We start from the raw sequence: 16,617 nt of genomic DNA on the forward strand, positions 1-16,617 counted from the left end.
GTGAAGAGTGTGCCTCTTAGTCAAGTAGATACAAGAGACCAAAGGGGCAGCTTCTGTCCAGAGGTGAGATGGGAAGGCAGAGAGAGTTAGGAGCTGGTTGAATGGACATGAGGAATCAGGGGCGGAAAGGAGGAGTGTGCTGTCGCAGAATGCGGTGAGCAATTAGGGTCTCATAACAATGTATGTATAAAAATTTTGTATGGGAGACTAACTTGAAATGTAAACCATTTAATTACAACAATTAAAAAAAATGTGTCACTAAGGATGTGGGAAATGGGTGCTCATGCATTGCTAGCGGCAGGTTTTTTTTGGAGGTTCCTGTGATGATATGTATCGAAAATATGTATTCCTCTGACCCCGCAGATTTACTTCTAATCACAAAAATACAAAAGGAGGTCTACACAAGAATATTCACCTCAAGGCTAATTTAAATGAAGGGAAACTGGAAATAATCTAAGTGTTCATAAAATTAATGACCAGTTAAGCAAAATATGGCATAGGCATACAACGGAACACTATTTGTATGGAATGAAATACATCTGTTGCCAGAACATATACAAACACTATATTTATGAATGTCTCATATGGCTTTTTGAAGTTTAAAAAACTATGAATGTGTTCTATCACATTTCATCAAATCTAGGATCCAATGACTTTAAGATACACCATTATTTTATGAACAACTAAGAAAAAAAACTTACACCAATTGTAAGATGTATTCTGATTTCAGAGATGTCAAAATTTGAAAAACGGCATCTTAAAATCAATGAAATATGGTAATACAAAAAGTATTCATACTATTTTTCACTAATCAAAAATATGCCTTCTTCCCACAACCTAGATGCCCATCAACAGATGAGTGGATAGACAAAACTATAGTACATACACACAATGGAGTTTATGCAATGATAAAGAACAATGATGAGTCTGTGAAGCATCTCATAACATGGATCAAACTGGAAGACATTATGCTGAGTGAAATAAGTCAATCACAAAAGGACAAATATTGTATGAGACCTATTGTAAAAACTCATGAAAAAGTTTACACACAAAAAGAAACAATCTTTGTTAGTTATGAGGGATGGGAGGGGTGGGGGGGAAATACTAAACAGACAATATGTAAGTGGTAACTTTGGTGAAGGGTAAGACAGTACACAATACTGCGGAAGCCAGCACAACTTGTACAAGGAAAGGACATGGAAGCTCCATAGACACATCCAAACTCCCTGAGGGACTGAACTGCTGGGCAGAAAGCTGTGGGGACCATGGTCTCGGGGAACATCTAGCTCAACTGGCATAACACAGTTTATAAAGACAATGTTCTACATTCTACCTTGGTGAGTAGCATCTGCAGTCTTAAAAGCCTGTGAGCAGCCATCTAAGATACTCCACTGGTCTCATCCCTTCGGAAGCAAGGGAGAATGAAGAAAACAAGATCCGAGGAAAAGATTAGTCCAAAGGACTAATAGACCACAGCTACCAAGGCCTCCACCAGACTGAGTCCAGTACAGTTAGATGGTGCCCAGCTACCACCACTGACTGCTCTGACTGGGATCGTAAGAGAGGGTCCTGGACAGAGCTGAAGAAGGATGTAGAACAAAATTCTAACACACACAAAAAGACCAGATTTACTGGCCTGACAGAGACTGGAGAAACACCCAGAGTATGGCCCCCAGACACCCTTTTAGCTCAGTGGTGAAGTCACTCCTGAGGTTCACTGTTCAGCCAGGGATTGGACAGCCCCATAAAACAAAACAGGACTAATGAGGCACAGCAGTCCAGGGGCAAGGACTAGAAGGCAGGAGGGCACAGGAAAGCTGGTGATAGAGAACCCAAGGTTGAGAAGGGACAGTGTTGACATGTCATGGGGTTGTTAATCATTGTCATAGGGCAACATGTGTACTAACTGTTTAATGAGAAACTATTTGTTCTGTAAACCTTCATCTAAAGTACAAAAAAAAAAAAAGAGTTATCTATGTGAGATCAAATTGACAACAGCAACTCAAAAGGTTTTGATGGGAAGCCTAGGGGACACTGAGTTGAAGATAATGGTGATGGAATAATTTGGAAAAGGATAGTGAGAACCGCAGCACAACTGGAAGAATGTAATTGATGTCACTGAATTATACATATAGAAATTTTCGAAATGGTCATCTTTGGCTACGTATATTTTCACCAAAAAAAAAAAAAAAGCCCTCCAAGGCCAAGAAGGAGAGTGTTGACACGTCGTGGGGTTGTTAACCAATGTAATAAAACAGTATGTGCAGTGACTGTTTAATGAGGAACTATTTGTTTTGTAAACCTTCATCTAAAGTACAATTAAAAAAAAAAAGAAATATTAAAAAAATAAATAGATAAAACACTTAAAAAAGATAAATGCCTTCTGGAGAATTTAAGGCCAGGATTTTAAAGCAGATTAAATGGTCACACACACAATGGCAATTAAATAATTAAGCTTTCAGTACCGGCAGTCCCAGGGTTACAAAAGTCTGACTCAGGGACAACTCAGTACTTGTCCTTTAATGTTATGTAAATTTCCCTCACTTTGAAACGACTGAACTAAGTATCATTTTAATATGGTTAAAAAGGAGAGCAGCTATAAACGCATTTACTACCCATTGTCTTTCTTGTTTTTTGGCAAATGTACTCATAGCTATAAACTTCCCTATAAATATTGCTTTAGCTATGACTTATGACTCTTGAAATGATGAGACTTCATCATTCAGTACTTAGCATTTTGTAATTTTTCTCATCATCTCCCCTTTAAGCCAAGAGTTATTTCATGCTATTTTTTTAGTTTCCAAACATACAGAAATTTTACAGCTAATTTTTAGGAATTGACTTTATTTCTAATGAAAGTATACTGTGGTCAAAGGAAATAATCTATATAATGTTGCTTCTTTTCTATAAAGAAAGTTATACATTTATTCTTTTTATAAGTCCTAACTTTCTATATTTATTTTTCTCTTATCAGTTTCTAAATATCATCGTGTAGTCTTCCTCTCAAACAAAAAATAAACCTTTACACATTTAAATTTTAATAACACATGAAAAGCATAAAAGCAACAATCAATAAACATCTGAAAGAAGATATATTCAAATTTAGAACTTCATTACACAGTATCTTCTCCCCTAGATTGACTAATGAGAAACAGTTATCATTGTTAAGAAATTAAAGTATGTCCTGGTATTAGTAGTCATGAAAAACATTGAACTTCAATGTAAACGCTCTTTGCAGACCACTTCTGTGGCATGATGGAGTCCTGGTAGTGCAGTGGTTAAGAGCTTGGCTGTTAACCATAGGTCGGCAGTTCAAACCCACCAGCCGCTCCTTGGAAACCCTATGGGGTCGCTATGAGTTGAAATCGACTCGACAGCAACAGGTGTCTTTGGCATGTACACAGGTTGGTTCATTCACAGATGCTGACCATATGCTCACTGAACGCCCCCGGTGTTTCACCTCTAGGAATGGTTCCAGGTGGGTTTATCAATCACTGATGTTTAAAGCTGAGGTTCCAAAGTGAAGGATAGCAGCACTGAGATAGTTGTCAGCAGGACATCGAGTGGCAAGGAATCACAGAGTGATTTTTAATTCTTTCTCATTCCTCTGGTTAGATCAAAGAGGCAGTTTATTGCTTGGACATCTCAGCTTGCTTGCCTTTGACAGGCCATAGGATCCAGCTACAATTTAATAGCATTTATTTTTAGTGCTTTATTTTTACAGTTACATTCTATTTATGGCAAATGACATGGATTTTCTACTTACCATGGTGGTGTGAAGTTTCTTTTAAAAATACATGTACTTAAAAATGAAAGTGAGTTGTTTAAATAACATTAATTGACAATTCAGGTGATATATCACTATGGCCAAAAACCAATAGTTTAATGCTTAAACTATACAAAAACTAGAAAGTAATCAACACCTTTCAGAAGTATTAAAAAAAAGTCTCATCTGAGTCCTCTCAGAACACACCCTAGAAATGAACAAATGGAACAACTAAACTGCTGTTAAAATCTGGCAATATCCTTAAAAACAGGTAATTTAAATCCAGTTTCTTCCAGAAGATAATCTCCAAGACAGAACAGCACTCAGAGATCATGAACACATTCCAACATCTAATTTTACCAGTTTTTTCCTTTTCTTCTCCTTTATAGAGTATATTAAGTTCCATAAATAGTTCTACATCATTAAACTAAGACAACAGATTCTTCTCTTTATGAAAAAGAACCAATTGTACTGTCAATTCCTTTCTTAGCGCCACTACATAACTCAAGAACTAAAATAGCCCTTTTGTAAAAATGTACTGCATCTACTGTCTTCCTCAGATCGAGCCGTCCAAAGGTCATCCACACTTCTTTCGACCTCCCTGTCACATCAGCAGAGCTGTGATTTCTCACTCCCCAAGGAAACAAGCTCAGTCTGAGGACAGGTCCAAACACCCTGCTCTTACACAGACAGAGCCTTCGTCATGTCTACACTGACCCGATTGTGTAAGATTTATGAATCTCACACAGTACTTCAGATGGTACCTAATCATCAGAATCTAAACAAAATTCGCCAACTCACTATTCCCTAATACCAATAAAAATCTTGTTACACCCATACAGAGCTTTCATTAAAACATATGGTCTCCTAGTAAAAAGACCAGACTTAATGGTCTCACTGAGACTAAAGGAACCCCAGAAGACATGATCCCTGGACTCTCTGTTAACCCAGAACTGAAATCATTCCCAAAGCCAACTCTTCAGACAAAGATTAGACTATAAGACATAAAAATGATACTTATGAAGGGTGTGCTTCTTAGCTCAAGTAGATACAAGAGACTAAATCCGCAGCTCCTGTCCGGAAGTGAGATGAGAAGGCAAAAAGGGACAGGAGCGAGCTGAATGGACACGGGAAATCTGGGGTGGAAAGGAGTGTGCTGTCACAATATATAGAGAGCAACTAGGGTCACATAACAATGTTTATATAAATTTTTGTATAGGAAACTAACTTGAACTGTAAACTTTCACTTAAAACACAATAAAAATATAAAATAACAACAAAAACATACAATGTCAATGTCTGCACACTTGGTATCCTTAAGTCTAACGAGCCAATGCAGCCACAGTGGAGGACAGCTCAACAGCAAAATGAAAGCACTATTATGAAAAGTAATTAATGAATAAACCAAATGCATACTGATATGCCTAGGCTTTGCTAAGCACTGTGACTAATACCAAAAACTATAAAACAGTTTCTATTTCAAAAGTTGTTTTTGCTGCCATGGAGTTGATTCTGATTCAGGCAACACCATGTGTGCAGGGCAGAACTGCTCCACAAGGTTTTCAAGGCTGTGACCTTTTAGAAGCAGATCACCAGTCCTGTCTTCTGAGGCACCAACTGTTCACCTAGTAGTTCTACTTTGATTTTTCATGAAAAAAATTTAATTAAAAAAACATTTTTTTTGGAATTCAAAAATTCTTCATAATGGCACAAGTTAATACTATAATTCTCTAAAGTGGCTACCTTAAGCTGTCTCAAATTTCATATACTTCATTCTTTACATCTTTTGTCAAGCATAAGATTTTAAAAAATCACATTACCTATTCCCTAGTAAAAAGGTCCAATGTTTCTCAATAAAAGCACAGATATCTTCTTTCCATCTGAAGTAACCTTGGCGTCCGCTTCCTTCCAGAGACAAGTTGTACATTGCCAACATGACAACCTGAAACACAACAAAACAAGGGCTGGGAACACAGTGATTAGGGATGCCAATCTTCAGGGGGAAAAGTCTGTTCTGTTTTATATTCTGAGCAGGAATGATGGGGGTGGGAAGTAAGGGAATGATAATATCCTGGAATACTCTCGGTATAGAATTTCACTTAAACTAAATTATTAAACATTTAGTGATTAAGCACTATTTATTGAACAAACACACCTTTCATTAGATGAATGCCACTAATTCACTTAATTATGTGCAATTGTTCCTTCTGTGTTACTTACGCAGGCCAATGTATGATTGACTGTTCAAGAGAGTTACCTCTGAACCAGCTGGTAAACAGCCACTATCCTAAGCATCCCTACCCTACACAATCTTGAGCTAAATGAAGGGTTCACTACAGGCTCATTTTTATTAGGTTTAAAATATAGTTTTGAACAGCCTGTATGGTTTTGTCCATTTATATGAAGTTCTATATATTAAATATCTATATACACATATATGTGAAGAGATGTCTGAAAAGACAGTCATCAAAAAATTTAAAAGTGATTATTTCTTGATAGTGGGATTTCAAGTGCTTTTTACTTCCTTCTTTGCACTTTTCTGTCTTACTAAAGTTTTTTACAATGAGCATGTGTTATTTACATTTCGGAAAACAAAGTATTTGAGGCCAAGAATTCCTCATCTATAAAATAGCAAGGTGCGCCTAGATTAGGGCTTTTCAATCTCAGTTCAGGGTGTCATGTGGCCCTTGGCGGCGGTGGGGAGGCTGATGGCCAGGTCTTGCAGTGTCCTTCCCCTCGTCTAACCCAATATTATTGAAGAAAGGTTTCTACAGCTAAAAGTGGCTGCGTCACTGAGGAGATGGTTTCTAACATTATTTTCAGCTCTGAAATTCTGAGTCTTTGGTTTCTGCCCAAAAGAGCTTAGAAAAATATATATGCAGGGGTGATTTCCAAAATATTTAATGAAGGGTAGGAGAGATACATATTTGTGCCCATTCCAAAGAAGGGTGACCCAACAGAATGTGGAAATCATCGAACAGTATCATTAATATCACACATAAGTAAAATTTTGCTGAAGATAATTCAAAAATGACTGCAGCAGTACATGGACGGGAACTGCCAGAAATTCAAGCTAGATTCAGAAGAGGACGTGGAACAAGGAGTATCCCTGCTGATGTCAAACAGATCTGGGCTGAAAGCAGAGAATACTAGAAAGATGTTTACCTGTACTTTACTGACTATGCAAAAGCATTTGACTTTGTGGATCATAACAAATTATGGATAACAATGCAAAGAATGGGAATTCCAGAACACTTAATTGTGCTCATGTGGAACCTGTACATAGACCAAGAGGCAATCGTTCAACAGAACAAGGAGATATTGTATGGTTTAAAATCAGGAAAGGTGTGCATCAGCGTTGTATCCTTTCACTATACTTATTCAATCTGTATGCTGAGCAAATAACCTGAGAAGCTGGACTATATGAAGAAGAACGTGGCATCAGGACTGGAGACTCATTAACAACTTGCATTATGCATACGACACAACCTTTTCTGAAAGCGAAGAGGACTTGAAGCACTTACTAACGAAGATCAAAGACTACAGCCTTCAGTATGGATTACACCTCATCATAAAGAAAACAAAAACCCTCACAACTGGACAAATAAGAAACATCATGATATACGGAGAAAAGATTGAAGTTACCAAGGATTTCATTGTACTTGAATCCACAATCAATGCCCATGGAAGCAGCAGGCAAGAAATCAAACAACATATTGCACTGGGCAAATCTACTGCAAAAGACCTCTCTAAAGTGCTGGAAAGCAAAGATGTCACTTTGAGGACTAAGATGCACCTGACCCAAGCTATGATATTTTCAATCATCTCTTCTGCATGTGAAAGCTGGGCAATGAATAAGGAAGACCAAAGAATTGATGCCTTTGAATTATGGTGCTGGCAAAGAATACTGAATACACATACTATGGAATGCCGGAAGAATGAACAAGTCTGTCTCAGAAGAAACAGTCAGAATGCCCCTTGGAAATGAGGATGGTGAGACTTCGTCTCATATACTTTGGACATGTTATCAGGAGGGACCAGTCCTTGGAGAAGGACATCATGCTTGGTAAGGCAGAGGGTCAGCGAAAAGAGGAAGACCCTCGATGAGATAGACTGACACAGTGGTTGCCAACAATGGGCTCATACATAGCAACAACTGTGAGAAGGGCCCCTGAGAGTGGCAGTGTTTTGTTCTGTTATACATGGGGTTGCTATGAGTCGGAACTGACTGGATGGCACCTAATAACAACCGTCCCATCAGTCAGAAGCTGCTGGCTGGAGCAGACCTTTCAAGAGCAGATCACCAGGTCTGTCTTCCGAGGCGCCTCTGGGTGAGTTCAAACCCCCAACCTTTTGACTAGGAGTCAAGTGCTTAACTGTTTGCACCACCCAGGGACCTCTCATAAAGATTACAGCCAAGAAAACCCTATGGAGCAGTTCTATTCTGTAACACATGGGGTTGTCATGAGCCAGAATCGACTCAATGGCAACGGGTTTGGGGTTTTTTTTGGTTTATCCTTCCCAAACTTTTGGTAAAGTTTCCCTTATGGAGCAAACTGTTGTTCACCAAGTCACCAACAGGGAAGAGAGGACACAAAACGAGGCAGGAAAGGAAGAGGCCATTCATTCAAGAGGCCACACCTCTATTTGTATCACTGTTTCTATTACAAGCATTTCTACTTACTACTTTGATAAACCAACAAATACCAAGTGTATGATTTAAAAAGAGACAGCCCATGTGGGGACCATGGTCTCGGGGAACATCTAGCTCAACTGGCATGACACAGCTTATAAAGACAATGCTCTGCATTCTACCTTGGTGAGTAGTGTCTGGGGTCTTAAAAGCCTGTGAGCGGCCATCTAAGATACTCCACTGGTCTCATCCTTTAGGGAGCAAGGGAGAATGAAGAGAACAGGATATAAGGAAAAGATTAGTCCAAAGGACTAACTGTCCACAGCTACCAAGGCCTCCACCAGACTGAGTCCAGTACAGCTAGATGGTGCCTGGCTACCACCACTGACTGCTCTGACCAGGATCACAACAGAGGGTTCTGGACAGAGCTGGAGAAGGATGTAGAACATAATTCTAACTCACAAAAAAAGGACCGGATTTACTGGCCTAAAGGAGACTGGAGAAACCTCGAGAGTATGGCCCCCAGACACCCTTTTAGCTCAGTGGTGAAGTTATCTCCGAGGTTCACCGTCCAGCCTGGGAGTGGACAGCCCCGTAAAACCAAATGAGACTAACGAGGTACAGGAGTCCAGTGACAAGGGCCAGAAGGCAGAAGGGGACAAGGAAGCTGGTGATAGGGAACCCAAGGCTGGGTAAGGATATTGTTGTTGTGAGATTGTTAACCATTGTCATAGGGCAACATTTGTAGTAACTGTTAAATGAGAAACTATTTTGTTCTGTAAGCCTTCATCTTAAGTGAGAATAACAGCACAATTGGAAGAGTGCAGTCAATGTCACTGAACTGTGCATGAAGAAACTTTTGAAATGGTGTACCTTTGGCTATGTATATTTTCACCAAAAAAAAAAAAAAGGTTGAGAAGTTAGAGGGTTGACATGTTGTGGGGTTGTTAATCAATGTCATAAAACAGTATGTGTACCACTGTTTCATGAGAAACTATTTGTACTGTAAGCCTTCACCTGAAGTACAATTAAAAAAAACAAAAAACAAAAGAGACAGCCCAGATTCCAATGTACTAAGTATTTGAAGAGGTCAGTGGAGTCTATTCAAAACCAACTGATTCTCTTTCAAGTCTTCAATGAGGCTTTGTTTTAGATGCAATCAGGAACACTGGTCAGTAGTTTACTGAGAACCAGATATGTCTGATCTAAGATACCACATAAACTTCATCACACCATGGTATTACTCACTACCAGTATGTCTTTTGGAAGAGAAAAAGTAATTTTCAACTGATGCTACTCTAATTAAACTGAATGCAAATGAATTCAAATTAAATGCAAATTGAGCCAATATTCTATATTCTGAGCTATATAATCAAGTCAGTTTTTCATTTAAAAAGAACCTCCACAGAAAGCTCACATTCTTGAAAATAACAAATTATAAATAGTTGTTCTTTCATTTCACAGCTTTTATGAGAAGCTACTTGCAGGCAAAACTCAAATCTGCCTACGTGCCTAAAATCCAGCTGTTGACAAGTTGATTCCAACTCATGGTGATCCCATGTGTCAGAATGGAATTGTGTTCCATATAGTTTTCAACAGGTGATTTTTAAGAAGCAGACTGCCAGGCCTTTCTTCTGAGGAACCACTGGGTGGACTTGAACCACCCTTTCGGTTAGCAACCAAGCACGTTAACCATTTGTACCACCCAGGGATACGCATACATCAGAATAATCTATTAATATCAATCTGACCTTGCCCACACACAGTATTCCATGTACATTTTAATAAAAATACCTCAATTATAATATCCTGGAGACAGCAATGGGTTAGTTTTTTTTTTTTTTTTTTTTAATACCCTCAATACAAATTTCCCTTCATTTTCTACTCTATATTTTCAGGCAAGTAGAAAAGACTCCCTAAATTCAATGCTAACAGATTTCATTAGGAAATGTCCGGATAAGGCACTGATAACTAAGACAATACTCTAAGGCTGCTAAAGCAACTGCAATTACTAGGAACACCATACATGGCTAAAATGGTATACCGTATAAAATGCAAATAACCCGTGCCTTCTGCATTTGTTTGCAGGCCATGTCCTCCTCCCTCCAGAAGAGGTATTTCATAGGTGCTGCTATGCCTGTTTTTTTTCACATTGTTGTGAACAAAAATTTCAAGGAGGCCTCAAAGGTGGAAGGTGTGCCCAACAAATGCAAAAGGTACACGTGATTTGCATAAAATTAAGATAATCTAAAATCTCATTCACAGCATATAATGTTATGGGTAATTATCTTGTTTATTTATCTGCTTGTTTTCTAAAATAAATGTCTAGAATATCTGCTGCCTGAGGGCAGGGCCCTTAGTTGCCTTGTTCACCACAGTAGTCTCCAGGCCTAGAAGACTATCTGGTTCATTACAGGCCCTCAATATTTATTTAATGAATGAACATAAAAACTGAGTAATGTAGAATTCTGGGAAGATGGTGGTGTAACAAGACCATAATACAACAAATACAAGAAATACAACAAGGAAACGGCACTTGGTTTTAAGGGACTCTGAATCAGAGAGCAGAGAAAAGCAGCAGGAAGCTGCAGACAAGCAACGATTAAAGAATCAACAAGCCACATACAGTAGGAAAACTGCTTCTCCCACTGTCCCTGACCCTCCCCCAGCCACGAGGGAAGTGGCCTGTTTCCCTAACCACCACACCCTCTGCCTGTACAAAGAGATAGGACCCCAAACTTCTGCTCTAAAATAACAAGGCAGATCTTCCCGGGGGTCCGTTTGGAGTGTGCTAGCACCTCCTCCACCTGGACACTGTTTGCTGCAAGCCTACTGTGAATTGCTACAGAAGATCCTCTGCAGTGGTGTCTGCTCTCACAGTCAACACCCTATCTGCTTCCCTGTGCACTCCATAGCTCAGGCCTTTGAAACCAACAGGACAGACCTCCCAGAGAGTCAGTGTCGGTCTGCCTGCTCCCCTTCCAGTTGGCACTGAGGACTGCTGATTCAGGCTGCTGGGTACTAGGTAGGAGGCATCTTGAGGGGAGACTACACCCATAGGCAACATATTACAGCCAACACATTACAAGACAGACCCCGGTTGGGAGTCCGTTCAGAGTGTGACAACCCCTCCCCCACCAGGACACTGTCACCTGCAAGCCTGCAGTGAATTACTACAGAAGGCCCCCTGCAGTGGAGTCTGCTCTCACAGTCAGCACTCTACCTACCTCTCTGGGCACCCCATAGGTGAAGCCTCTGAAACCAACAGGACAAACATCCTTTGGGGGTCCATTTGAGTTAGTCTGCCCCCACTTTCGGTTAGCGCTGAGGACTGCTGTGTGCTAGGAAGCAGACATCATGAGTGGAGGATGCATTCAATGCTAACAATCTACAGGGGGTACTGATAGCAATAAGAAACACCACTGTGGGGATCTAACTAGAGTATAACACCCTCTTCCCCAGCTGGAAACTGTCGGTTGCCAGGCTGTTGCTACTGCTACAGAAGCCCACTGCAGTGGAGTCTGCTCCCATAGTCAGCAATCTACCTGCCTCCCTGTGCACTCCATAGCTCAATCTGAAACCAACAGGACAAACCTCCCTGGGGATCAACTTGGGTCTGTCTGCATCCCCCTCTGGTTTGCACTGAGGACTGCTGTCATGGATTGAATTCTGTTCCCCCAAAAATGTGTGTATCAGTTTGGCTGGGCCATGATTCCTGGTATTGTGTGATTTTCTTATATGTTGTAAAGCCTGCCTCTATGATGTTAATGAGGGAAGATGGGCGGAGGTTGTTACTGAGGCAAGACTCAATCTACAAGATTGGATTGTATTCTGACGCAGTCTCTTGAGATACAAAAGACAGAAGTGAGCAGAGAGATGAGGGGGACCTCATACCATCAAGCTGGGAGCAAAGCGTGTCCTTTGGACCGGGGTCCCTGTGCCGAGAAGCTCCTAGTCTGGGGGAACATTGATGAGAAGGCCAAGAGAGAGAGAAAGCCTTCCCCTGGAGCTAACACCCTGAATTTGGACTTTTAGCCTACTTTACTGTAAGGGAATAAACTTCTCTTTGTTAAAACCATCTACTTGCGGTATTTCTGTTATGGCAGCACTAGATAACTAAGACAACTGCTAAGGCTGCCGTGTGCTAGGAAGTAGGCATCTTGAGTGGAGGCTGTGCTGACAGTCAACATACTACAGTGTGGGCTAGGATAGCAAAAAGGCAGACCTCCATAGGAGTCCATCTGGAGCCTGACAATCCCTCCCCTAGCAGTAACTATCAACTGATAGACTGATAGGAACTACTACAGAAGGTCCCCTAGAGTAAAGCCAGGAAGAGTATGACCTAAGAGGAGACTGCCCCCCTCCACAACCACCACAGGGCCACTGGGACTCTGAAGCCAACAAGACGGATGTCTTGGAGGTTCTTCTGTGGAGTGCCAGCCATCCTCCTTCAGAAACAGAGAGAAGTCTGTCTGTGCTTCCCCTGAAAGTCAACTCAGATAGAAGCAGCCTCCACAGAGCAGGGAAGGAAGCCTCCGACAAAAGCAGAGGGCAACAGCCAGCCCAAAAAAGGCTCACTAGGTGTGGGGTCTGCCTGAAACCGTGGTTGCAGAAACAGATAAGGGAAAGGAGTAATAACAAGAAAGAGGACTATGCCTGCAGGGGGACACTTTGATTAGTACACAATAACTTGCCTGAGTGACGGTGCTGGTTGGTGGATGGATTGATCAGTGTGTTTTCTGGTGTGTTTGGGAGAGCTTGAAAGTTCAAAACTGAGATCTGGAACTTTGGAATCCTAATTAAACCAGTAAAGGAGAAGGAGCTATCACAGAGAGGGAAAGGAAATGGCAAGCAAAGGCTGAAGTTGCCGCATACCTAAGAGTTTTTTGCGGGAAAAGCCAGCAAATACTGGGGAGAACCGAGAAGGTTAATACCCTCAAAAATTCCAATGCCCCAACAAAAAATCACAAGACATACAAAGAACAGAGGAACAACGACCCATTCAAATGAACATCACGGAGTGAAAACATAACTAAAGATGATCAAATAATGAAAAAAATTGAAGAATAAGATACAACATTAAACACAATTAAAGAACTAAGATAAAAAACAAAGAGCTAAAAAAACAAGGAAAATAATGCAAGAACAAAATGAGGATCTAAAAAAAGAGATATTGCGAGACTTCCGGCAAAATGGCGTTCTAAACAGAAGCACCATGCCATCCCTCCACAGCAAAGACCTGAAAAACTAAGCCAAACAGAAAAAACAGCAATCCTGAGACCCTAAAACAACAAATGAAGAGATAAAGAACTCAGCCAAGGACCAAATGGAGTGAGAAAACTGATAGAAAGCGAGGAGAGATTCACGCAGAGGTCCCCTATCAGCTAATATAGTGCGGTTCTGCCATCTTGGACTCCTATCAGAGACCAGCAAACAGGGTGTACGAGACAGCAGCTTCATGGAGCTTCCAGCAGGAGAAAAAACAATAAGTAATTTCGATATACGCTTTCCCACCCCCGACCGTTCTTCACCCCACTTGGCCTCCTCTGCTTCCGGCGGACACAGTCTCTTGTCCAAGAAGCACCAGCTGCTTGGATTCCACCCGCCCGCACTGGCTGGCTCCCTGAGTGCCATTTGTCAGCTGCTGGTGTTGCTTTTTTCTGGTTCTTTTGATTTCTTCCTTACTTCTCACCACCTCCCCCTCCTTTTGCTCAAATACCTGGCTCCATGCACCATCTTTACTTCTTCCGGAGGGGCTCTGCAGCTCCATTCGAGGGTGGAGCTACCTGCCAGTCTGGGCTGCCATGCTGGTGGGATCCCGGGGCTTTTGTTTGTTTGTTTGTTTTCTTTTCCTTTTCTTGAGTTGGGGGCCCATTCAGGCCGGGCGGTGCTGTGTGGCTTGGGATCTACACCCTCGGCTTGCACAGATTTGCAGAGGGATCCCTGAGGTATTTCTTGATTTGTGTTTGTTTTTCCTGTTTTTTGGGGGGGCTTTTCTTGTTCCTTTTTTGTTTTGTTTTGTTTTCTTTTCCCTCTTCTTCCCCTTCTGTCTTTCTTCATTACTCACTTTCTCGTCTCTCTATAACTTCCTTCTCTTCCTGTTCCCTGAATACCTGGCACTGAAAACCTCTACGCCTTCTAGCCAGGCTGTACTGCAACACCTGAGAACAACTTCCCCAGATCTCATAGCTGCACCGGTGGGATCACTGGGAGCTTTGCTGTTCTTTTCCGTTTCTAATTTTTATTTATTCATTCTTTTCTTTTTCTTCTCCTTTTTGTTTTTCTCTATTTCGTAGTCTCTAATCTCTCCACTCCAATGGCAAGCTCCCTAACACTCTTTTTTGTTTGTTTGTATGTTTTTGGCTTCTGTTCCTCTCGCCTCTCTCCCATATCCATCTTAGCTCCACCCATAACCATCTCCCCACTACATCCTGCCTACCTGCACCGTGAGCTTAACATCACGCCACCAAGCAGCACAGGCACGGCCTACCAGAACCTGACCTGCAGTGATTACTGACCCGCCCTGGTGGCTGTAGTAAGTGCTACAAACAACCCATCCCAGCAACTCCTCTTCAGCTAGACCTGCCCTGCTGTACCATATCTGAGACTGACCCTGCCAACCAGAGAAGGAGGCAAAAAGAATCATGCCCACAGATGAGAGAACAAAAAGAACACACAGCCCGCCTGCTCAGACACAGCCAAATAAAAAAGGATGAAACAAACAAATCTACAATCAATAAGCAAGAAAAATAACTATTGAATGCCCTGAAGACAACAGACAATATCAAAACATTTACAAAAACAGGACAGGATGGTTCCAGTAGGTATCCAAAATAAAACACCAGATAACTTTCCAGGAGAAGAAAAGGCAGTAGAACTACCTGATAGGGAATTCAAATCTCTAATACTCAGAATTACCCAAGAGTTAAAGCAAAATGCAGACAAAAATGAGGAAAAAAATAGAGAAATTCATGGAAAAGGCAGACAAATTCATGGAAAATTTAGACAAAAAATGGAAGAATTCAAGAAAATAATGCAGGAACAAAATGCCAAAATAAATTCACAACTAGAAATTATACAAAAACAACAATTAAAAATCCAAAAGATAAACAACAAGATTTCAGAAATGGATAGTGTCATAGAAGGGCTGAGGAGCAGATCTGAAACGCTGGAAGACAGGATCAGCGCAATTTAAGACAAACACTTGGATACAACATTGTTTAAGGAAAATTCAGAAAAAAGAACAAACAAAAATGAAGAGACCCTAAGAGTTATGTGGGATACAATCAAAAGCAAAACTCTGCGAGTGATCGGAGTTCCAGAACAGCGGGAGAAAAGAGAAAACACAGAGAGGATCACTGAAGAACTGCTGACAGAAAACTTCCCTAATATCATGGAAGATGAAAAGCTGGCCTTCCAAGAAGCTCAACGAACCCCATATAGGACAGACCCCAAAAGAAAATACCCAAGGCATATCATAATCACACTCGCCAAAACCAAAGACAAGCAAAGAATCCTGAGAGCAGTTCATGAAAAACAAGAATGTCACATACAGAGGAGAAACAATAAGACTAAGCTCAGATAATTCAGCAGAAACCATGCAGGCAAGAAGGCAATGAGATAACATATATGAAACCTTGAAAGAAAAAGATTGCCAGCCAAGAATAATATACCCTGTAAAACTCTCATTCAAATATGATGTTGAAATTAGGACATTTCCAGATAAACTGAAATTAAGGAACTATGTAAAAACCAAACCAAACTTACAAGAATTATTAAAGGGAGTTCTTCAATCTGAGAACAAACAACTTCAGATCACAGGCTGAATCTAGGACGCAGGAACGTACAAGCCAGATACCAATCAAGGAAATGAACTCTCGAGGACTACCCAAAACCAAAAGAAATACAGCAGGGAATCAGAAGAGTTAATCTGTAAATGACAACAACATCAGGACAACGGAAGAGAGAATAAACGGTGTAGATATAGAAACTTCCAATGGAGAGGAAGGCAAGGCAATATCAGGTAATAATAGACTGCTTCAAACTTAGAAAGATAAGGGTAAATTTCATGGTAACCACAAAGAAAGTTAACAAACATACTCATAAAAATAAAAAGGAAAAAAGAAGTCTCAGCAAAAACAAAACCTACAAAAACAAGAGAAATAAAAAAAAAATCCACAAATAAAAGTAAATTCAGCACAAGAGAATAAGAAGAAAA

The 16,617-nt window shown here is 40.6% G+C and overlaps 1 protein-coding gene across 1 annotated transcript in view; it reads right to left on the bottom strand.

Moving 5' to 3' along the window:
• The window catches only part of KAT14 (lysine acetyltransferase 14), a 70,221-nt gene that overhangs the window by 35,759 nt on the left and 17,845 nt on the right, over positions 1-16,617 (bottom strand). The window contains exon 3 of the mRNA XM_004376442.3: positions 5,587-5,708. Within this exon, the coding sequence (XP_004376499.1) occupies positions 5,587-5,708 (122 nt within the window). The remainder of the gene's footprint in view (positions 1-5,586; positions 5,709-16,617) is intronic.

Source organism: Trichechus manatus, unplaced genomic scaffold, assembly GCF_000243295.1.
Source record: "Trichechus manatus latirostris isolate Lorelei unplaced genomic scaffold, TriManLat1.0 scaffold00042, whole genome shotgun sequence".
Classification (NCBI taxonomy): Eukaryota; Metazoa; Chordata; class Mammalia; order Sirenia; family Trichechidae; genus Trichechus; species Trichechus manatus.